General features: G+C 48.3%; 6 protein-coding genes across 6 annotated transcripts; 2 read left to right on the forward strand and 4 right to left on the reverse strand.

Annotated features, from left to right (window-relative positions):
* Nucleotides 1-22: 22 nt before the first annotated feature.
* On the reverse strand, nt 23-950 carry SPPG_06512 (uncharacterized protein). The gene has a single exon (XM_016754712.1). The coding sequence runs from the start codon at nt 937-939 to the stop codon at nt 142-144; it is 798 nt and encodes a 265-aa protein (XP_016606143.1). The 5' UTR covers nt 940-950; the 3' UTR covers nt 23-141.
* A 256-nt stretch (nt 951-1,206) lies between these two features.
* SPPG_06513 (uncharacterized protein) lies at nt 1,207-12,132 on the forward strand (the record flags this gene model as incomplete). The annotated part of the gene is made up of 15 exons (XM_016754713.1): nt 1,207-5,922; nt 5,997-6,987; nt 7,017-7,330; nt 7,395-7,488; nt 7,572-7,774; nt 7,843-8,045; nt 8,103-9,592; nt 9,657-9,699; nt 9,761-10,036; nt 10,101-10,209; nt 10,286-10,962; nt 11,031-11,361; nt 11,425-11,478; nt 11,545-11,915; nt 11,988-12,132. The coding sequence occupies 15 exons, from the start codon at nt 1,207-1,209 to the stop codon at nt 12,130-12,132; spliced, it is 10,017 nt and encodes a 3,338-aa protein (XP_016606144.1).
* A 56-nt stretch (nt 12,133-12,188) lies between these two features.
* SPPG_06514 (uncharacterized protein) lies at nt 12,189-13,239 on the reverse strand. The gene has a single exon (XM_016754714.1). It carries the CDS (start codon nt 13,112-13,114, stop codon nt 12,293-12,295), a length of 822 nt encoding a protein of 273 aa, XP_016606145.1. The 5' UTR covers nt 13,115-13,239; the 3' UTR covers nt 12,189-12,292.
* A 266-nt stretch (nt 13,240-13,505) lies between these two features.
* SPPG_06515 (uncharacterized protein) lies at nt 13,506-15,865 on the reverse strand (the record flags this gene model as incomplete). Its single annotated transcript, XM_016754715.1, has 8 exons — nt 13,506-14,409; nt 14,464-14,497; nt 14,565-14,761; nt 14,831-14,963; nt 15,051-15,166; nt 15,220-15,265; nt 15,325-15,411; nt 15,472-15,865. The coding sequence occupies 8 exons, from the start codon at nt 15,863-15,865 to the stop codon at nt 13,506-13,508; spliced, it is 1,911 nt and encodes a 636-aa protein (XP_016606146.1).
* Nucleotides 15,866-16,960: 1,095 nt separating this feature from the next.
* Nucleotides 16,961-18,145, forward strand: SPPG_06516 (uncharacterized protein). The gene is made up of 6 exons (XM_016754716.1): nt 16,961-17,075; nt 17,141-17,280; nt 17,357-17,395; nt 17,462-17,492; nt 17,552-17,764; nt 17,828-18,145. The coding sequence occupies exons 1-6, from the start codon at nt 16,992-16,994 to the stop codon at nt 18,056-18,058; spliced, it is 738 nt and encodes a 245-aa protein (XP_016606147.1). The 5' UTR covers nt 16,961-16,991; the 3' UTR covers nt 18,059-18,145.
* SPPG_06517 (uncharacterized protein) lies at nt 18,037-20,698 on the reverse strand. The gene is made up of 6 exons (XM_016754717.1): nt 19,730-20,698; nt 19,540-19,659; nt 19,364-19,465; nt 19,278-19,304; nt 18,826-19,210; nt 18,037-18,760 (listed from the first exon to the last, which is right to left on the reverse strand). Exons 1-6 carry the CDS (start codon nt 19,928-19,930, stop codon nt 18,165-18,167), a joined length of 1,431 nt encoding a protein of 476 aa, XP_016606148.1. The 5' UTR covers nt 19,931-20,698; the 3' UTR covers nt 18,037-18,164.
* Nucleotides 20,699-22,695: the final 1,997 nt, after the last annotated feature.

The raw sequence follows: 22,695 nt of genomic DNA on the forward strand, positions 1-22,695 counted from the left end.
CATCAACAATTGTAAAGGTGGCCTTTGACAAAGCGGTCTAGTTATCAAGGCTTTAGCGATAGCCGCCTGTTTATGCCCAATACACCACCCAATATCTGCTATTTACAAATATATATAAGTACAAAATATATGATCAGATATTCATACAGTTCCCTCTCCAACAGGTGGTCCAGGAGCGTTGCTGGGCGACGTTGAGCGGAGCTGATCCGACTTTGGCTGTCCAGCCACAAGATCAGATGCGGATTGAAGATTCTCCAAAGTCGTGTCCGACGAGGCTTCATCAATTTCAGATCCGAGATCTCCAGCTTGTGCCATGCCCACAATGGAACTTAACGGTGTGGTAAAAGCACCTAGAACAAATGCATACACCGCTTTGAAAATCTGTGGACCCGGCCAGCCGCTAACTTGGTCGCCGGATGCCAGGCCCGTCCACGTCGCACATGCAAGCCCAATGCCGATCCCCCAAAAAATCGGCAGTACACAAATGGAGACAACAAAGCCTCGCACTGCTGCGTTTCCTAATCGACGCATCCTCTCTGTAAAGGGCAGACCCGCGGCAAATATGTCAAGAGAGCTGGCACACAGCCATCCTAGAAAACCTCTTCGCGGCAACGTCCATTTTGATGACGTGTCCTCGTTGTGACTTGTTATGATAGGTTGGGTTACTCCCTTCCGTACGTCATTGTGAACCAGACCACCGTCAATGATCCATGTAAGAGTTACTTGTATGAGTACTGTCACCGCGGCGTCACCCGCAATCGTATTTGGCAGTTTCCACAGGTAGGTTGGCTGGTCCCGATACATGAAGTATGCGATAACAAAGTTGATACCAGCGTCTAGAATACCGGCACCAAGAGAGTGCATTAGCAGGAGGTACAGTACTTGGCGAGTAGTGAGCGGCGGTAAAAGCGCTCGCATTTCGAACTTTTTGATTGCCATTTCTGACTGCCAGCATGACGAACGTTAACGCTTTGCCTCATCGGCAAAAGGGAGCGATGCGTAAGCAATCCCGTGACTGATGGCTTAGCTGACTGTGTTGGTCATCCACTGTTCCATTCGTTGCTCGCCGCCCATCTCTCGCGGACTAGAGGGACTTATACCGACATTGGTCAGGAAGAAAGTGATAGAAATAGCGTGAAACCTGTTGAAAACGTACAGAGCTGGCATATAACAAGGCCAATGGTGGAATTTGGTTGAGTCTATGTAATGGACTGGCTGAAAAAGACGGCGGGTCGAATTAAGCACCCCCAGCCACATCAAGATCGTCCCACGCTCAGTATACCCTCGACAGTAGAAGTAGGACGATTCGAAGTATCACAGACTGCAGTTGGCTGCTGTGCTTTGGGTGGACGGCACGATGGCACTTTTGGAGATGATGATGAGGGGTGGAGGATGCGGAGATTGTGGAAGTCGTATGACAAGCATAGAAAGCGAAAGGACATACACGGAGATCCCGAGTCACCTGAGAAATGTGCAGAGCTTGGTGGATTGGATGCTGCTGCCTCCGAGGCTACTCCTGAAAATGATCTCCTAACAAGCTACTTGCGAGCCTTTGGCGCGCGCTTTGGGCCGCTGACAGAAATAGATGAGATACGGAATATGAGAAAGATGTTTTCAGAGAGCCACATGAAGCACGGTTTGGACCCCAAGCAGTCTACTGGATTCCCTTTCAGCCGACATTCTGCGACAGCGTCTGGCCCTCCTTCCCAGGTCACATCTCCACTGGCCCCACCAGCGCTTGGACATCCTCACGTAGCTGTCTTGGGTATGATTGAAGTCTTGGAGCATCTCGCAGCTGAACACCATGCAAAATTGGTTGCTCGTCCTGCGAATTATGAAAACCTCTTGTCGCGAACGTTGCATATTTTTCAACACATGGAGCTCTTATCGCGTTTTGATGGTAACCGGGATGCCATGGTGCAACATGGGGCGATCAACAGCATCGCACTTATTTTAACGCTTAGCGTCCATGTAAATAATGCAAATCAAGATAGACACGATCGTATCCACGAGGCTACTGAGTCGACGACGACTATTCATTACTTATCACTGGCCCTGATGATTATACAAAGATGCTCCGACCCAGAAGCCGCATGGGAGCGGTTTATTCGCAATGGCGGTAGGGAGCGAGCGAACGAGGACACTAGTCATCCACCACGAAGGGGACGGGCAAGCGCGGCTTTCTCCGAGCCCACCACACGGCATATATTGGACGCGTTATTTGTCCTTTTGACTGAGGGAAGCCATAAGTTAAATATCAATCGTCTGATCTTGATAGTCCATGCCATAAATGCTTTGGGCTGCCTGTTGGTAACTCAAGGTTCCACGGTGTTGGCTATTTTGACTGAAGCATCGCACAAACTGGAGGTCCTTTGCAACATAGTGGGCGATCTGGCCTACGATAATAGAACTTTTAGCGTTCAAAGTAGCTCCGATACATATGATGAGAACGTTAATGCGTTGCGCTACCGTTTCATTGGTCGGATACTCGCATGGTACTTGGTGGAGCTCCTCTCAGCGAACGATCCCCGTTGCCGGGAACACATGAAAGCGCTAAACTGGCCCCAGAAAGTAGCGAGTTTCCTTGTGTGGACGGCAGCCGTTACTCCTCGTTGTCCGCAGCTGAATGACAGCGTCGATGGGAACACAGAGAGGTATTATAGCTTTTTTCCGGAAACTCGTCACCGTACAGCAGATACAGGAGTTGAAGGGATCGGGGGAATGCCATGTCCATTATGGCCTGTACCGGCCTTGGAACGTTCACCGGACGATTGGGATACAATGTGGCCAAGTGGATCGGCGTCGATGAATTTGGATTTTATCATGTCGCAACCACTTGGCACTGAGGAGGTGGAACTCGTCTTCCTTCTGGAAGAGATGTTTTGTCTTCATGACTGTCATAACAGCTGGAGTACAGAATATGTTCCGCGGGCATCAGCGGCAAGATCTAGCGGTTTTGGTGATAGATCTGCTTCAAGCATTTACCAGCAAGTCGACGAAGAAAGCATTTCGGCGGCCCTTAACGGCGCGTTGAAAATGATGTACGATGTTTTCGCCGACGATGGAATCGCCCACCAGGAAGATAATTGTTCCCGGCGAATTGCTCTTGGGTACGCTGAGGATCACTTCCCGCGTTTGCAACTGGGCTTTATCAAGCTTCTTGCTGGCTTGATCATATACGACAAAGACGCAGCCGTCACGAAGGCTCGGATAAGTTGGTTGTTGAAATGGATGGATGACCTAAATGTATGGGAATTGCTTCTAGGTCCTCGATTCTACATGTGGGGAACCGCCTATGCCGGCGAGCGAGCCATCCGTGCTCGGCAGGCGATGAGAACGAGTATCTTGACTCTCATTGTCTACTGTGGCACGTTGGCTGAAGACAGCAACGATCGACCATGTCGTGCCTTGCTGTCCTTGTTGAGTAAGCACCAAGTGGAGTACCCTGAGATAATCCGTGACACATGCGGTGCACTTTGCTTGATTATACGAGCAAGGCCGGTCACCCAAGAGACGTTTCGCCGTTTGAATGCTTTTGAAACGCTCCTTCCCGTTCTTACATTTTGCACATCAGAGAGCGTTACCGATGTGTCTTACCGTTTTCCCATATTTGCCTTATTCAAGTCCGTATTGGCCAACAACAAAGAGATGTCAATATATGCATTTCTGAACCGTCCGATTCTCAATTGTTTCTTCACCCTTCTGGGGTCATCCCACATTCCCACGTCTTGCTTTGCTCAACGCCGCATTTTTGACATTGTAACTGTCTTGGCGACGGATTATCCCACCTATGGTCGATGGGGCATTATCGTTCAACCCTCACTGACACCTACGACTCCAATGACACCAGCCACCCCGGACCAAGAGACGACTCCAGAAGTCATGCGAAGATATCTTGAATGCTTTCCTGGTTTGATAGATCAGCAGGACAAGCTGGATTTGCAACTTCGATTATTGAGAGGCATACGAGATTTTGTGGGGGAAACTGCTGAAGATATCAGTATGGCGCTCAAACATGCACTCATCAAAGCAAAAGTCTTTCAGTTTCTCATGAGTGTCCTGAGTGTCAAAGTTCATCTTGAGAGTAGCCATGATAATGGCGGGACATCTTTGAACCGTGAATATCACGAATTAGTCGAAATGGTCATTTTCACCGTTGCAACGTTGATTCGCGACGATGAAATGGCGAAGAAGTCGTTCCGGGAACTGCATGGATACGACGAGATTCGAACCCGGATTTGCCTGAAAGGCGGATGGCAATGTTGGCCAGGGCTGTTAAATTCCCTTTTCTTTCTCCTCGCCGATGGTAGAGACGCTCCTTACCGTGTGCGAAACCTTGATGTGGTCGACGCCTTGTTCCAGTTCTACGAGCATTGCAATCAACAACTTCGTGGGCAAATGATCTGCGACCTTGATCGAATTGCCGCTGCACATGAACCTAGTAAGGCGGCTTTACATTGTGCAGGCATTGTAAACAAGATTTTGAGAACCGTCTTACCTCTGGCCACCGATGAAGAGCATCTGCAACAAGTAATGCAGCTGCTCAAGACAGTTGCAACCTACTCATTGACAGTAGCTGAAGTGAAGCTTCTGCTCAAATGTTTGCGTCGGCGAGATCTTTCCAGCGACCGTTTAGTGAGCTCAATCACGTCCTATCCCTGGTCATCACTGGCATGGTCCGAACAAAGACATTCTAGTGTGTTGGACTTACGTGATACCGAAACAGAGCTTCCTTTTTGGTATGATGCGTTGGTGCGGACCGTAGTCGAAATTGCTCGACGGCAAGCTGGAGACCTGGATCTCTTTTGCTTCGACGGTACAGGGGGCATGATCGCGAAGGGACTTGACAAATGGCCAGTATCCGCGGGAGGCTGGAGTTTTATGACATGGATTTGGATTGATGCAGAAGAAGGTGGAGGCGATCCCACGAAAGAAGAATCCACCGTATTTGCATTACGAACTTCCACTGGCGACAACGGACTGGATATTTCACTCCTCCGGGACGTCTTGACAGTCAGAGTGACGAAGGCCCATCGACCCCATGTTGCGTCGGTCACCAACTACCCCGTTGCTCCCAATCAGTGGCACTCTGTTGTCATTTCACATGGAAGCCCTAAACTACCATGGGCCACCTCTTCCGAAGCATTAGTGTACATCGATGGGGTGATCAGATGGAGGGGAAAACTTGAATATCCTGATGTCGCGACGTACAGCATTGCGCGCGTTGGTGCATCAGCTCCAGTGACGGGACTCACCCAAAGCAATACTTCGTTAACTTTTTATGCAAACTCATTTACGGGACAGATGACCTCCATATACCTCTTGGATGACATCCTTAGCCACCATCAGGCAACATCGGTTCATCAGCTGGGGCCATCTCAAGCTTCTCGCCTTGGAAAAGGAAGCAATGCACGCTCTTCCGGCGCCGAACTTGAAACCGTAGACGCTGATAGAGTCGTCATGCAGTTTCATCCGATGGCTACCAGAATATTGAATGTGAAAGACAAGCATTTTTATTCATCTAAAAAGCGAAGAAAGCACTCCGAAATTCCGCAAGGCAAGGAGAAAATGGCTGGCATAGTCACGTCAGCTACAAAGTGTTTTTGCACCGCTGTACATGCCCTTGGTGGGATCGGAATTCTGATTCCAATCCTTGCCCAAGTTGATTTGAAAGCGGGATATTCTGGTACCGCACAGAGCGGCACTCAAGTATCGTACAACGTCAAGGACGAGAATGCTATCAAAATAAGCCGGACCAAGCTCTTCTTCGATCTATTAGCGACGGTGATATCCGGCGACCCCGTCCATCAGGATAGGCTTGCGGCTATGTCCGGTCCAAAAGTGATGTCGAGCTTACTACAGCAAAACAATCCTGCAGGATTAGGGCTGGAAGTTTTAGACGCTCTTGTTAACGTAACACAGGTGAGTTATCTTCGAATATCTCCAAGATATCATCAAGGCCACGATCAATAAATGATTAGCGTGAATCCGTATAGGAGTCGTGTTTCCATCTCGCGCTTTTCAGTGATATGGAGAAGTACCTAATATTCGACTCGCGTATATGGACGCATGCTGCAGAAGAAGTTCAAATAGAATATTACCAATCTGTTCATCAACTTCTCGCGAGGGATATTGAAAGATACCGGGATCGCTATGGCGCAGGATTCTGGGTCGACGTTTTGGAAAAGTTCTATCGGTACACGGGCCCTAACATGTCAGAACTAACACAGCCACTGCAGTCTCATCGGGGCTCCCGCGAATCAACTGCACTACTGCGACGCTTTATTTTTGGGATTATAAAGGAGTTCCTGTTAAAGTCACCGTCTGCAGATGACGTCGGACGAATCGTTCAGGTACTTTCGTGCTCAGATGATAATGTACATATCGCGGAACTGTTATCTGTAGTGGTCGAGATCAGCGTCCATCACCCGGAAAGCAGGCTTGCAGAACGATTTTTGAGTCACGGTGGCGGCGAATCCTTGTTCTTACTGTCGCTCAATAATACCCTGGAGCGCACGAGAGTTTTGGCTTTGCAGATGATGTTGATAATCCTCAAGTCCCACAGCACCAGCGACAAATGGAAGAAGCGAATAAAATTGGAGGAAGTTGGATGGCTGGGTAGCACTGTGGCAGTGGGGAACACGGGTGGGTCAGGTCCAGGTGTCCTCGCCAGGATTCTTGTCTACCATTCCTTTACCGCACCCATCTATTATGCATTCCTGCAGTTGGCGCTTGAAGAGCAAGTTTTAGATTGGGAAACGCAAGAGGTTCTTGTGGCCCCTGTCGAGCTACGCAATGCTAAAATCAAGAACGTAGGATATATCCAAACTCTATTGGAGCTCGCTGCTGGCTCAGGCACGACAATCAAGTTGAGAATCGAAGTGCTACGAGACATCTTAGTTCTCGGATGCCGCAATGGAAATGGAGAAAGTATACGAAAGATAGCGAGGTGGCAGTCACTCTTGATGGCTATATTCGATGGGCGTAGTATGAGAAAAGAAAGCCGGGTGACCCAGGTGCAAGAGCAAGGAGGTCGACACATTCACTTGGAGAATCCGAGCCACCGGAAATATCAAACCCATCCGCGCAAGCTGATGAAACACGATTATCCAACTTGGGTTTCGAGACTCTGACCACATTTACCCTAGATACATTTGACTTGGAGCGTAAATCATGGCGGTGTGTGGAGGAGATTGCGATATCTGCGTGGCTGACAAAACGCGAAGACGAAGCATATACCTTCTTGAGGACATTTTTGTTACGGTTACTTTCGGCGGTCAAAGGTGAGATCGGCGGAGGCGATTGGAGAAATTTCTCAGGTGCTAAAATGGTATGAGATAACTTGTTTGACCAAGGGTCCTTACAGTATGCTGATGTGAACGTTCCTGTTGCAGGAGAATATTGCACACTTACTCCTATTTGTCGAGGAGTTTATGTTTAATCACCATGATCTGCGTGATGCTTTGATGCGGGATCTGCATACCGAAGGTGCGTTCTAAGGCACATACTTGCAAAGTGATGCCAAGGTGAAGAGACTTCCCTAAATTTTCCTATCGATTCATGACGTTTAGACCCAAAACGACTGTTCTTTATACCTAACCTGCAAGAACTCCTGTCAGCCGGCCCACCTAGTGCCGCAACGGGTGACTTGACTGTCCGAATGTCTTTCCCATTAGGCGAATGTCGCGACCTCGTCGAAGAGTATCTGGAAGTGCTTTCCTCTTTGATCGACTTTGGCATCACCCACGTCCATTTGACAGATGGAGCCGAAAAGGTGTCAAAGAGTGCGTTGCGCTTTGCTGGCTCTTCTTAGACTGATAGCCCATACTACCTTTTTTGCAGAGCCACCTTCGGTCGGGGGGTTTAGTACGACTAGCCATCAGAATATTGCTGAGTGCTTTCACGGTCCCTGACGAAAGCATATGGCATATGGCATTGCGACATCTCATTCCGTTATTGGACAAACATGCAATGACCTTCTCAGAGGGGAAGGTCAAAGAAAGAGGCTTTTATGTTTTGGGACATGTGCATGAGATATTTGTAGTGTAAGTAGCACGCATATCGACGTGTATGTCTCACGCCTAATGCTTTCCCATGAGCAGTGCACAGCGGTCCCGCGATCTCGATGGTGAAGTCGCGAAGGTCGATCATCGAATTGTCCTGCCGCTTTATATGCTGGTTATGACACGATGGCGAGAAGCTGTGGCTAGCCTTGTAGAGGCCAGTGAGGCCGCCGGTGATGCGGCGCTTATATCGGAGACGCTGCTCAATGAGGCCTTGGCAGATCAACAGATTTTCAACCACCTGGTGACATCCCCAGTTTGGGATAGCGTATATGACACCAGTCTGTTCCCGGCCATGAAAATGGTCGAGGAAGACGAATTCGCCATGGTTCCTCTTGTGACTAGGCGGTTTTCACGGATGTCTAGGTCCACGTGTACTCGGTGGGCCAAAGAAGAGGCAGCCTTAGAGCGCGCAAAGGAGTTCATATGCGGCATTCTGGAACGGGTGGCTAGAAAAAGACGGGGGGATGAGAACCAGAGAAGCGTCGACTGTGAAAAGGAAGAAGAACTAGAGAAAAGGATGGTGGGTAGACAACTCTGTCTATTGTGGCGAACCTTGACGCAAGAAAGGGGAATGTGGGCGCCAGTGGAGGATGGAAATAATGGGAGCAAGAGTAGCGTAAAGTGGAAGCTGGACAGGGCGGAGAACTATCTGAGGATGCGCCGGCGGTTGACTCCAAACTGGGAATTCGATGATCATGTGAATGCATCAGCCAAAAGGGACAAGACATTCAAGCCAGACGATAGTGTTCCTCGTGGGGAGAGCCCAAGGCTGTCACGAGCTAGCACGTTCAGCAGTATTTCAGCGGTCGACAGGAAGAGGAGTCAGATGGACAAGCTCAGGTCTCAGATAGAGAATGGTCTCGGGATTCCGCCTGACCTGTTAAAAGAGGTTAGTATAACAAGCTTGGGAAGCTTGGCAGCGGACGACGACAATGACCTCGGCGAGGAAGAATGGAGCGTTTTGAATGAGGATGATTTGCTTGGATCTAATGCTACCAGCGGCGCCACGGGTAGCGCAAGTAAAGGCGATCGACTTCTCTATAGCGCTGATTGCGAGATGATCCTCCTCATGACTCCTGTGAAGGGTCGTATTGAAGTGACTGCGTCCCACCTCACTTTCACCGCAGACATCAAAGCCACGACTTTGGGGCTATGCGAGTCGGAACGTGAAGCTGTGATGATACTCCTCGTCGACAACGATGCGCTGCTAAAGGAGCGACGGTGGTCGCTCGACGACTTATGCGACTGCTATCTCCGCCGTTACATGCTACGCAAAAGTGCTGTCGAACTGTTCTTTTCAGATAAGACGAATTATCTTTTCAACTTCCCGGGGGCAGGCAAAACGGCAGGTAAGGACCGATTGAAATTTCTGAAGTGTCTGGTGAGCTGTCGACCCGTCCAATTGGCAAACGTTGATGTGCGGAGTAGCCCGTGTGATGTGGTAAAAAAGAGCCCTGTGACTGAGCGGTGGGTCAGAAGAGAAATTAGTAATTTTGAGTACCTGATGTGGTTAAATACTGTTAGCGGTGAGTGCGTTATCAATACTCTGATATCGCTGCAGATATCTAATAATTGTAATCTTGGCTGTAGGGCGGACTTACAATGATCTCACTCAATATCCCGTCTTTCCTTGGTACTCCCATCGTTCTATTTCAGGCCTAATGACACGACTTGTATTAAGAATATTTGAACAGGATTATTCGCGATTATGAGAGCGAAACGTTAGATATTACCGACCCTTCCATTTACCGCGATTTATCAAAACCTGTTGGAGCGCTGGATGAGACACGGCTGGCCCAATACCTTGAGCGGTACAAGGCCTTCGAAGACCCCACAGGCCGAATCAAGAAGTTCCATTATGGGACACACTACTCCTCTGCAGCAGCTGTCGTGTTCTACTTGCTAAGACTGGAACCTTTCACAACTCTGCACATCACATTACAAGGTGGAAAATTCGATCATCCGGATCGGTACGTGCGACACACAGCTTGCTCTCTTTTTTTCTGAGGATATCTTATGTCGATGTTTAAATAGGCAGTTTCATTCACTGCAAAGCTGTTGGAAATCCGTTCTTGCTGGAAGTGGTGATGTTAAAGAGCTAATACCGGAGTTCTTTTACATGCCGGAATTTCTAACCAACGATGTAAGAATAATGTATCCGGCATCCCGTCTACGTGCTCTTTCGATAATTAACTTTATGTCCCTCTCTCAAATTGCAGAACAGATTTGATCTTGGGGTAAAGCAAACCGGCGAGGTTTTGAACGATGTACTTCTCCCACCATGGGCAAAAACCCCAGAGGACTTTGTGCGGATCCACCGTGAAGCTTTGGAAAGTGATTTTGTTTCCGAGCACCTGAACGAATGGATAGATCTCATTTGGGGCTACAAGCAAACTGGAGAAGAAGCAGTGAAAGCGCACAATGTCTTCTATTATTTAACCTACGAAGGGGCTATCAACATTGATGCCATAAAGGACCCCATGGAACGTCGATCAATTGAAGATCAAATCAATAACTTCGGACAAACACCGTCCCAATTATTCAAGAAACCACATCCTAAGCGGGCTCCAAATGACGAATGTGAGGTTAGCACCTTATTTGATGCCCCGGAAGATCACAGAAGCTACTTGATCGAGTCAAAAGGAGCAGAAATACACTTCATTGCTGCTTGTGTGGATGAATCAATGGCGCCAGGAGGTGGTGGGACTGAGGGGCATCAAGGCTTACATCAGTGGTCTCGACAGTCACACACTCCTGCCCTTCCGACATGGGCTGGATCCGACGGCAGCAAGGTGATAACCGTGGATGGCGACATGTGCTTTCGTGCCCATAAATGGAGCGGTGGTATAGATGCTCCATTTGCCTTCGAAGCTGATAACACAGCGCTACGGAAACGGTTAGTATATCGTATGAAGGGTTTGTTATATTCGAGCGATCGGGGCTCACAGTCTTGCATTTGTTCAGCAAAATTCCAACCCAGCTTGCATCAACTACTCATCCACACTCACAGCTCTTTGCTGTCACCCACAATGGCCGGTATCTTATCTCTGGTGGTAGCTGGGACGCATCTTTTCAGGTCATACAGCTTGACCTACATCACGGCCATGGTTCACCACGAATTGTGGATGCTGTTCATGGGCATCGTGACATTGTAACATGCATTGCCATTGGGGAGGATGATCGGACAATCGCAAGTGGATCGGCAGATACCACGGTGATGACTTGGGAAATTGATGGTATGAGTGGCTGTGTCGAAAAGGCAAGACCACGAGTGTTCTGCGGGCACGATGATCAGGTATAATGTGGGGATTGGCATTGAATATGATGCAATTGCTAACTTATCACCGGCTACATTCAGGTGACTGCTGTCGCAGTTAATGTCGAGCATGGTATTGTGGTCAGCGGCTCCAAGGTTCGTCTATCCGTGGTTCTGCTCGCTCAATCGGATACCAACCCTTTTCATCATTGCATTGTCTAGGATGGCTCTGTGATAATACATACGCTCCATGACACCCGATATCTACGCACACTTCGTCCACTTCCATCCAAATCCAGTGAGATTCTGTGCATCCATCGCGTCCTTATTACCTCCCTTGCCTGCATTGTGGTTTACACTGAAGCGGCATGTCGCGAAACGCCTACTCCCTCTGGCCCCTTACACGGTGCCACTATCCCTGCAAATGTTGCTCCAAGCAACGTGTGTTATCTACACACATATACCATCAACGGGAAATCAATGCACACACGAATGTTTATAACACGACTAAATGATATAAAGGCATCCAGAGATGGAGGCTTCTTGGTTGGTGCGGATGAGAAAGGCGGGATTGTAGTCATGAAGACACCTAGGTGGGTTGCATTCCTAAAATTCTGGTTACCTGTTGATTCAACCCCTAACCATGCGGCCGCCCACTCTTGCAGCCTTCATATCACACACCGCTTTGATGTATCAATGAGTGTACTGAGCGTTTCGATCTCTCAGGACCAGCGATATCTGTTCTTGGGGCGAATGGATGGGACGCTGTTAGTCATTGGCCATGAACGGGTCAGGAAGCTGCTGAGATGACCATAATTTGTAAATGTAGATGTAAATAAGAGATCCTCGCCACGAAAGTATATAGTGGAGCGAATTTATTAGGCATTGGTGCAGACACAGGTTTCGCTCACTAGCATGTCCTACACTTTGAAATTTACTAATGTACAGAGGGTATACAACGTATCCATAATCATCTCCCACCAACTTTCACAGTTCCCCTTGAAGTTCTGAACTCGTTATATGTCCTGCATTTTGTTGCAGAGACAGGTTTTTCCCTTCTTTTCGTGAGGTTCTGATCCGCATAATCCGGTTTGCCGGTCAAGAGGTCGCACATTTCTTTTGTCAACTTGTATGCCACCTCGACGATGTTAAAAGCAGTCTTTGGTCTTCTATTTTGGATTACCCGATATCGGGTTTCAGTGCCTGCAACGATGCGCAACGTTGAACTGAACAGATTGATGTTGGGGGATAGAGTGCAGTCGGATCCAAAGTTCTCAGCGGGGGTTGAAGGGTTGTCAACAACGAGTTTGGTGTCGATCACGAGGGCATCACAGTTCACAATAGACAGGATTCGTTGGGCGAGTTCTAAAGTATCTTCTGCTACACTGGATTCTACGCCCCTTGAAAATGGAATCCCATTCACGTTGCTGGCTCGATCAAGAGTCTCCTCGCATGCCGCTTGCAGTCGGCCCTCAATGCACACTCTCGGTAACTCCGATTTGGTCGACGGCAGCAGGAAGTATGCCAAAGATCCTACTCTACCGCCATGTACCTTAGAGGTTGAAGGCGCTAGCTTTCGCGGTGATTTGATGGACTGATCAGAAACGCTCCTTCGACATCTCAGGCCGTCTTCCACAATGGCTTCGAGCATCTCGACCCAGTAATGGTACGTTGCTTCGCTGGGTGATGGTAACTGAAAAGATACTACTCGTTGATATGACATCGTGGCGTATGTTACTGGTATTACAGTCGCAGCTTCAGAAGGCAGAGTAGAGGATAGACTGATATCCATCCTGCTTTCTCTGGCTTTTATATTTCTTCACGCTCTGGTCTTGGCTGTTTCTTGGCCCGTCCTTGGCCTACTTGCCAAGACATACCAAGGAGTAAAGCAAGGTATGCAAACGCATTGACCGTAAACAAACTAAGGGTCGACGCTAAAAAAAGTACATGTTATTATGAATGTTCTAATTAGACTATTCCTTTGGGGCTCATCTTGGCAGCGGACAAACCGGCAACAATTAACGGATCACATTGATACAGGATCCCCAAATCACAAAAGTTAGGGTCGACACTATAAAAGTATCCTGTTACTATGAAGTCTTTAATTGTACCCTTATTGTAAAGCAGGCAATCAAGTTCCGCGGTTAGCCGGAATGGTAAAAGCATAGCTGACGTTGGTTATACTAATCGCATTGATATATGATACCCAGTCTATCGATATGGTGCCCAGTATTGCCAAAGATTCCGACTATTCGACATCGAGCTGGTGGCTCCAAACGAAATGGGCCATTGCCGCCACTGCCACCCTGCCATCCCGAGCACATCTCTTCTCCATCGGCACCTAGAAATACCATCTCGCACCCGTCGACCCACCAGCCTGCTCTAACGATCAAATGTTTCAATATGGCTCTTTTGTTGAAGAGCATCTCTGACCTGTTCCTATCATGTCGCCCTATCCTTTCCCGTGAACCATCCGAGAACATGCAATCCAAGCCAGACAAATAGTGCTCACCACTGTAAAATACTATGGACGACAAATCATGGCCTTTGTTGAACCAAATTGTAAAATCATGATTCGTGCCGCCAGAATTACCATGTCCAACAGTTTGACTTTTGAAAACGGTCCCGAAGCCTTCAATATGAAGGGACGCATTTTGGCGGAAAGATTCCACATCGTCAATGCGAGCTGATTGCTGATTGGTGCTGGTAACTGAGAGTGAGATCTTCCTTTGGCTACTGCCGTTGAAGCTTTTCAATACGGCCTCGTCGCACGAAATGGCGTATTCAAAAGGCTCCACAAGGTCGCCATGAGTAAAATCGCGCCAAGAAACTACACCCAGTCCCTCTACTTCCCACTCCACTAGAATGATACCAGTGGGCGATCGAGCAATAATGTGGTTATTAATCGGGTAGAAGCATGGACCACCCAATTCTCTTTGAACCGAGGTATCGTCGTTCAGATGCCGAAAACATGGATGGTAGCGAAGTCGAACGGTATCGATTCGATGCCAATGAGAACCATCTTCAAGATCAACTGTTATCGGACGCACCTGTCCTCTCGCTGTGTTTTCCACTGGCATAAACGTCCTAGGCACATGGGTCAATTCCAACGCATAGATACAGGGAGTGCTAGTATGTTACCTATTGAAATGATTGAATCCTCTCCGCATCAATCCTGGTGGCAAAGCCAATGAGCGCTTATAATCACGACTGTCCAGCGCAGGGGTTCATGCATGACCTACCACTGGGGGAGTGAATGAGCCCAAAAGCGTGGCCAACCTCGTGCAAGAAAGCGCCGGATCCGATGCAGAAAGATTTATAAGCGACGTCCGTCTCTCCATTGTCATTCGCAGTACGTCTAATGTCATTGGGAGTTACGTCTAACAAGCACCGATCGATATCTTCCAGAGATGATGGCCATGCGTGAATGAGATGCGACCTATCAAATCCGGTTAAATACTTCAGTTTCGGGTGCCATCTGAGCTAAATCAAGTTGTGGGGTTCTCACCCAAATATACCAAGCCGCATATGTCCTTGCCCTCCACCTAGGGCCGCGTGTCCCAAAATTGCACGGCGATCAGGATCCCAAGTGGAGTCTAAAATTAATCCAGCAACATAGCACTGTTGGTCGAACGGTGGCCCTGTCAGAGCATCAACAAAGATAGAAAACAAATTTCTACGGGTCGACGCTGAGGTATCTTCATGAGGTTGGGTTTGGGGTGCTTCACCAGGAGCCTGAGTAGGTGTCGGCACTACGTTGTCTGCAGTTTGAGTTGCTTTTTGTTGTGCGAGCTCAATATCTCGAAGCTCCGCAACGCTAAGATCGGTTCGGACGACATGTACCCTGTTGCACCTGTCAGAGAATATTCCTGACCCATATGGTTAGAAATATCTGACCTGGCTGTCGTGCGTAATGTCTCGTTGTCCTTGTTGGACAGCGTATCTGATGATCAAGTTAACAACTGACAGCCTGCTTCAATGACATGCTCTCACATCACACACCAGGCAGCCAGGTCTCATCCAATCGGAAGGTGCGCCGTCCAAAGCCGTGTCGCCACATCTGCTCCGCAGTGAAGGCTTGCCACATGTCTTGTGTGCCAGCTTAGAATATTATAGGCAAGCATAAATAGCAACTAGATGGTCACTCACATGCAGCCAATCTGAATTTCCTGATCACGTCATATTCAAAGGGTAACCTTTCTCCTCCATCTGGGATGTCGAAAACCATAGGACTATCTTTGGCAACCAGAACCGCGAGCACGAGGGGTGGATTTTGAAGCAGAGGTATATATACTACATCGATTTCTGTTTTTCCACCTAAGGAATGCTCAAGAACCAATCTGTTCTTGCCAGGATCCAACGGCACTAAAGCTTTCCAGTGAGAGTCGGTGCATCGAAAGCTTTGCGCAGGATATGTGGTAGAAATATTTCGCACATTTAAAGATGAGTCGCCCAGGCCAACTCCGGCAGTGCCGTAGATTAAGAGTAATCGCTGATGAACCGTTTCATTGGGAAGAAGGTTCGTAATGGAGGGTGCTGGCATCACGAGCAGGTTTTGACATCTATATATCGAATGGTATCTGGCGCGTTGCGTGTGCGTAGACTTGCTATTACCTAATACAAGTCATGTGATCGTCTGGATTAGAACCAGAGGTGTTAATACGCCTTTATCATGACCTCTAGCTTGTCAGAATGTGAAGGAAGCTCCAGGACGTGTTGGGTTTACTCTTGGTTGTTTGTGACCACGCTTATTCTTGTTATCGGCCGGATCTTGCATTCCTGGGGAGGTGCAAAAGTGGACCCACATTGGTGCTGCACGGGAGATATCTAAGGTCATTTGTTCATCAGCATCATAACCAAACACCCAGCTGAACAATTCCCACATGTTACAGCGGTTCTATCACAGCACGTCCCCTATTCATTTAGCATTTGCACGAACCATAATGAAAGGGCAGCACTTCTAGCCGCTTTTTCTGATTTCATTTCAGAGTTTCTATGGAAGGATAGCATATTACACTGTAGAATCCATGCAATCTTTGATGGCATGACGATTTGTATTTGCGTCCTTGCACGTGGGAAGCAGCGAACTGAGTTTCGCTTAGCTACAAAAACTGCCAATAAACAGAAAGCTGGTCCGGGCAAGCGGCGCTTCACAAGGCCTCCAATGCATAGGAATCTTCCGCGGTCACCCGAAGGTGGAGAGCGGTAAACTCGTGGTTACATCTGAGCTGAACCATGGCTACAGACGCAACGTTGTCTCAAAAGATGATTACAGAGCTTGCAGCTATCTGGGTTATTGCAAGCCTATTTTTAATATATACGTCACTTTCTGTATTTGGTCACAAAGATATTACTGTTCGCATTGGCCTAGGCGGCTAGTTGGATGGAAAGATCTCGTCAAGTGCTCAGCGCACTAGTTGTGCCAACATTTATCTCAAGCGCTTGCGAATAGCTGTTGCGCACCACTATCTCCGGCAGATTGACTTTTGCATATTTTGTGCACTACTTGTGAATGCCACATATCGTTGCCTGGTCGAGCCTTTGAGTGATCGCCGCTTTTGTAACATATCCACGTGAGTCGGAACTTGCTGAATAAGCCAAATCGCCATCTCGCGGTCCTTTCCTGAAGAGTTGACTCCAAGTCGTTCACGACCACTGTTGCGTTAATCATGCTCTCGCGCACCCCAACTGGACGCTTGGATAAATCATCCCTAGATCTTAAAATCGGATCGGAGACAGCGAGACCATCTAATGTAAGCGCTTAAAATGACGTACTTATAACGTTACCATGTATCAATAATACCACATTGTACACCAGTCCAAATCGTCGTCAACACGATCATCTACCACCTCTCTCGCTGGAAAGACTAAAGAATCAGTTTCACCCGTGAAACAGAAACCATCGTATAGGCTCAACCCTGCGGTGGTTAAGCCGCTAGGAAACAAGAAACATGTGACGTGAGTAGAATGATACGAGCGGGCAATTGTGACCATTGAGAGCTAATACTATCTAGTTTTCCTGGTTGTTTGACAGATCATTCAGTGCATTATATGCTAAAGGAGAGATTCCATGGTTAGCATTACTTCCATATCTTGAAAAAATGCTCCAAATTCACAAGTATTTCTTCTGCTTGTCTAGTCGATTAAATCACGGCTCAGTAAAGCACAAAGTACACTTGTATATTGAGTTTCAAAGTAAAAATCCGGCCCACTCATGTATTTTGGAAAGATAACTTGGTCTAGGTCCCCTGAAAATCTAGACTACAATCCTGTCTTCATCACCTTCTGCGATGGTCTGCGGGAGACACAGCATCCGTACGTGTTTCTGGTGCGAACCGGACTGCGAGAAATGCTTGAGGCTCCTGGAGCTGCAGAGAAGGTGTGTCCCATTGTTTCGGCCATTGTTGCACCCCTACGGGCCGCGCTTGGCGTTCGCGAAAAGGTAAGACATAGCCAACCTCATCCCAAGTACCGGGTTACGGAGATTACAAACAACGTCATCTAGGATACATTTCTGGCGGCATTGGACACGCTGACCCGAATAGCGAACGTGGCCGGACCTGTACTTGTTCCATATCTTCCAAGCCTTGTTCCCCCCGTGGCTGCGAGGGTCCTTTCTGCAGATATGCGAGAAGCGGTCTACGACACTCTAAGGGCGTGTGAGGTAGCTGGCGGTGAGCAGGCGCTAAAAACAATCAAGAATCTTTGCCCTACATACAGGTCAATATTCGTATGACCTCTCGTCACAGAGAAAAGTACAGTGCTTTATGACAATATAGTATGATTCAAATAGTCTATGGACGCATCTATAAGTCTAGTAGGCAATCAACCGGGTGCTCTTTTTATACACATGTTGCTTTTTCAGCGACAACAACCATATTTCTAGGAGATTCTGCATAGTCAAACAGGTTATTCAACCATACCCTCCCTTTGCCTTCGTGTTTGTCCTGGTCCAAAGGAATACCCAAGCCTTCTTTGAGGTACATCATTCGATCTAATAGCACCAGGCTTTCCACGCATGGGCCAAAGAAGCTCCTCATGACACACATGAAAGCGATTCTCCGCATCATTTTTTCTCTATCCACTTCGACTTTTCCAATTGCATCTATCAAGGATCCTCTTCGTTCGTCGGAAGTGCATAATCCCAGTTTTGTACATGCAGCAACACAATAAGACCGGAAATCCGTGGACGCGGCTTTTGGAAGTCCACCAACACGGTGTTGGCCTGGGGGTAATGTGTGCGCCGGCTCCCATGAGCGAAGAAGAAGCTCAAAAAGACTCCGGTGGTAGTGTCCTCGAAGCGCGGAGAGGATAGTCGAAGGATTGTCAAAGGAAGCGAAGGTGAGGCAGGCAGTGGTGAGGGAGCGATATGTCAGGGAAAATGAAGGGTGGTGGACTTGGATAAGGCTACGGACGTTATTACTTAACGGAAATCCGACTAAAGGAACATGTGGTCAGTATTTCAAACCGGCGCATTCCTATACTCGCCAATGCCCGACATACGTTGACTCTCATCATCCTCACGGTCTACACATATTCGATGATAACAGCATCCAACAACAACGATACCCTTCACGCCTTCGCACTCCAAGAATGTCCTCAGCATGGTTAACCCGGATAGATCTCCACAACTATGCAAACCAACCAGCACATATCGATGTGCTTCTAGAATTTCGGGCAAGGTTTGTGGGTCTAATCGTGCAGTCACGTAAATCACTGGATTTTCTTTCTGGTGTTCTGCTATTATACGGGTGGGATGGCGGTGGTGGTTGGATAGTACGATGCGTGTACCCCGATCCTTAGATCCACATGTGCGAGCATCATCGCAATCTATTGCATAGATTCGTCGAGATGGATTTTGGTGTGCCAAAAGATGAGTGAGATAGCCCTAATGCAATATTATGGGTTGATTTATCAACTGGGCATAGAGACGTGAACAGGCGGCAAAATCCTACATGGCCCGCTCCTACATCGATGATGGACTGCAATGGCGATCAGAGATTTACTTTGTTTCGAGATTGCGAAAAAACACTCGCCGTACATCAGCATTTTGTCTTTCTGCTACCCGAAAAATAACTCTTGACAGTCGATCTACTTCATGGAGCTTTTTGCGAGACATGGCAGCCAATCTACATGCTTCGTCCTGATGTAAATGTGCAGATACAGAATTCAACGGCCGCTATATCCCCATTGAAATGTGCAAACAAACAAACTCACGTCGTACACCACATCTTCCTCTGGTAATATTCCTATCTCCTCGTCCCGCTCCACTCGTCGTCCTAAAGCCAACGTCCGTGCAATGCACATAACTGCCTTTAATGATTCGGGCCACATCTCCTACTTGTAAGCAACTAAGCCAAGGTTCCGAGAATGGTGACTTGTAGCTTTCAAGCAGTTGAACTGGTACCGGAATTTGCCCCCCTGTCGCAACATGCAAAAGATGTTCCATAAAGTCACCACTTGCCGCATCGACGAATTCACGCCATTCGGGGTCGACTTGCTCCCATAAGTTGTCACAAAAAAAGTCAAACAGATGGAAGCCATCAATCCACCACCGGTGCTGCGAGAGAAAGGAGACAAGTGTGTGGAGATCTGTGCTCGTCCCCATTGTTCACTCGTTGACAACCCAATCCAGCTGTCGTAAAGGGATTTTTCGCTCTCTCTCCTGACTGGCTGAAACCGGATGTAATGCCCTGCTGGCAACACTCTTGGACGAGGAACAGGTCAGAAAAACGCTTTGTACAGCGACGCGACAGGCTGTTAACCAGAACCCAGCATTAAAAATGCAGGCCTTCTGGTCTGAAAAACAAACTTGACGATGAAATGAGATGGTACATCAAAGAGTGAGGATGGTGAGGATTGTGCAAGATTATGAAGAGATGAGGATGATTGAATTTTATTGTCGTATCGTGACCCACACAACTTGCTCTCCAAGAGAGCCTGAGTAGACCTTGCAAGAGTTGAGTCGTCTTGCAAAAAAAAAGGCCAGTGATTTACACTATCTGACTTGCAAGTTTCATGCCGCAGAAACTTTTGCAGAGACTAAATGCCTGACAAACAGAGTGCTTGGCTTGTTATCGCCGGCAGCGTCTCTTCAACATGTTTTATCTGCAGATATTTCAGATTCCATCACAGTCTATTCATGCCGGTGAAGCGTTGCTGTGCTGTCGAGGTGGAAATAAGTCATACAGCTTCGTCGCCGTTTGCAAAGCACGAAAAGTATCGAGTGAGGCAGTTCGTACAGGCGACCAGCCCATGAGCCCCATAAGGGGAGAAGGAGCTTTCACCTAGATGTTCTACCCTTGCGCAAATGACAGCCACAACAAGGGCAGATGGTCTTTCTGAACAACTCCTTCCCCCTTCCTCTGTACCATCCATCACCCCCCTTCAAGGAGATCCATGCCAGTCCTTCCAAGCAGAACGAACCTCAAGCTGCCCCTTCTATTACACGTGCCAACCGCGGAACGCGCTCCGTCAGCAAGCGCCATGGAAAACGCGCAGTAAACGCGCAGCATCCTCGGTCTATAGAAGGGCTCTCTTTCCCCATCCCCCCCCCCCCCCCCCCCAATATCTAGTGTTATGGCTGATGGGCACTACGCTACGAATTCTTCCATCAACATGAACCCATCGTTTCATCCGGGAGATTGAGAAGACATGGCGGACGCGTGTGCCATTTCCACCTTCCCCAATTGCAAGCGGCACACCATTTCGAACCTGACAGTCTGAAAACTTGAGCCCCGCGCCTATGTCTACTGCCGTCGGTTTCGCTCTCTCCCCTCAATCGCTGGAAGGGCGTTACGCTTCATCGTAGAAGCCCACTGTCAGCCGCTCACTCAACAAGAATGCTAAGGACTTTACTCCCGCTTCTTAATCGCTAGACGGGCCCTACGTTTCATCGTGGCAGGCCACTGCCAGCCGCTCAAACGTGCGCGGAAAAGTGAGCAACCCACCCCAGGAAGAGCCCTTCAAGACTATCCTCCCTCGCTCCGTCATAGCGTCCCGCTTTACTAATCGTTGAGGACGTTATAACACTCAAGGACATCTTCACCGAAACGGCCGCCAACAGCAACCTATTGCGCAAACATCCAGCTACTTACTCCGCCCTTCACTGGGGCTGTGGTTCAGGTCTCGCACGATCTCGGAATCGACAGCCGATCATATGTCACTGGATAGGCCCTTATGAAGAAACGACAAGCCTTTCGCTACGACTTTCTTGGGATCTCAGCGCACAACTCTCAAGCGGCGTCTCAAAGTATCTGTAAAGTCGATAACAAGGCGTGCCACCTAAACTCCGCGATTGGCCCAACGAAGATCTTGGCAAGCGCGCATCCCGCTGTCCACGCTTCAAAGCTCTTTCTTAACGTTATCATTGTGGAAGTCCATTTCCATTGATGAGTGAATGGACAGCATGAGGCTTCAAGCTGATACGCAGTCGAACTCGTCGATTCAAGAGCTGGAACAGACTTTCACTGAATGCCCTCGCCGGATTTATCGAAGCACTCGTATTCTCGTGTTCTCATACGGGAACTGCTGGGCTGTCGCGGATGCTCACAAGCGGTTGGATTTCAAGGCAACTGGATAAACAACTGATTCTGGTTAGCTCCGACATCCCTATATTCCGTATACACCTTCATAACGATTGCAAGAGTCGTCGGTCAATCTCTGGAGCACTGGACGCGAGAGTCTTCAATGATCGGTGAAGCCACCACTAGTGGAGTTAGCCAGACCTTGCGATAAGTCAGCAGAGATGGTCATTTGGACAAACAAAGGATGTCGGGAACTACGCACTGGCACCAAAGCGGAGATGAAATACGTGAGAAGCAGGTAAGTTCCTAAGTCGAGAAACAGTCGTAGAAAGCGTCGCTGTTTCCTATTGGAGCATGTCAACGCTTAACGAGCACCAAAGCGGACATTACATAAGAGGAGAAGTAGGTAAATCCCTTCATCAAAGAACAGTCGTAGACTCCGCTGTCTCCTGTTGGATTCAATCAACGCGTAACAAAAAGCGGACACAAAGATGCGGAATGACGAGGAGAAGTAGGTGAGTTGCTTGATCAAGAAACAGTCGTAAATGGCTTGTAGGAATCGACCAACGCCCAACGAGCACCAAAGCGAGAGAAGTATGGGAATGACAAAGAGAAGCAGACAAGTCCCCTACTTCAAGGAACAGTCGTAGACTCCGCTGTCTCCTGTTGGAATACTTCAACGCGTGATGAGACCCAAAGTGGACAGAAATATACGCGAAATGACGAGGAGACGTTGGTGAGTTGCTTGATCAGGAACAGTCATAGACGGCTCCGCTGTCTCCTGTTGGAATACATCAACGCCCAACGAGCACCAAGACGACATTACTAGGACATTACGAATGACGAG

Source organism: Spizellomyces punctatus (assembly GCF_000182565.1).
Source record: "Spizellomyces punctatus DAOM BR117 chromosome Unknown supercont1.12, whole genome shotgun sequence".
NCBI classification, from domain to species: Eukaryota; Fungi; Chytridiomycota; class Chytridiomycetes; order Spizellomycetales; family Spizellomycetaceae; genus Spizellomyces; species Spizellomyces punctatus.

Excerpts from the sequence above, each read along its gene's own strand:
- SPPG_06512 (XM_016754712.1), bottom strand. The coding sequence starts at position 939 with ATGGCAATCAAAAAGTTCGAAATGCGAGCGCTTTTACCGCCGCTCACT.
- SPPG_06514 (XM_016754714.1), bottom strand. The coding sequence starts at position 13,114 with ATGGATATCAGTCTATCCTCTACTCTGCCTTCTGAAGCTGCGACTGTA.
- SPPG_06516 (XM_016754716.1), top strand. The coding sequence starts at position 16,992 with ATGCTCTCGCGCACCCCAACTGGACGCTTGGATAAATCATCCCTAGAT. Across the intron at positions 17,076-17,140 it reads AGACAGCGAGACCATCTAAT|TCCAAATCGTCGTCAACACG; the intron begins GTAAGCGCTTAA and ends ATTGTACACCAG. Across the intron at positions 17,281-17,356 it reads GGAAACAAGAAACATGTGAC|ATCATTCAGTGCATTATATG; the intron begins GTGAGTAGAATG and ends GTTGTTTGACAG.
- SPPG_06517 (XM_016754717.1), bottom strand. The coding sequence starts at position 19,930 with ATGGGGACGAGCACAGATCTCCACACACTTGTCTCCTTTCTCTCGCAG. Across the intron at positions 19,466-19,539 it reads AGGAAGATGTGGTGTACGAC|GACGAAGCATGTAGATTGGC; the intron begins GTGAGTTTGTTT and ends CATTTACATCAG. Across the intron at positions 18,761-18,825 it reads TGAGGATGATGAGAGTCAAC|TCGGATTTCCGTTAAGTAAT; the intron begins GTATGTCGGGCA and ends ATGTTCCTTTAG.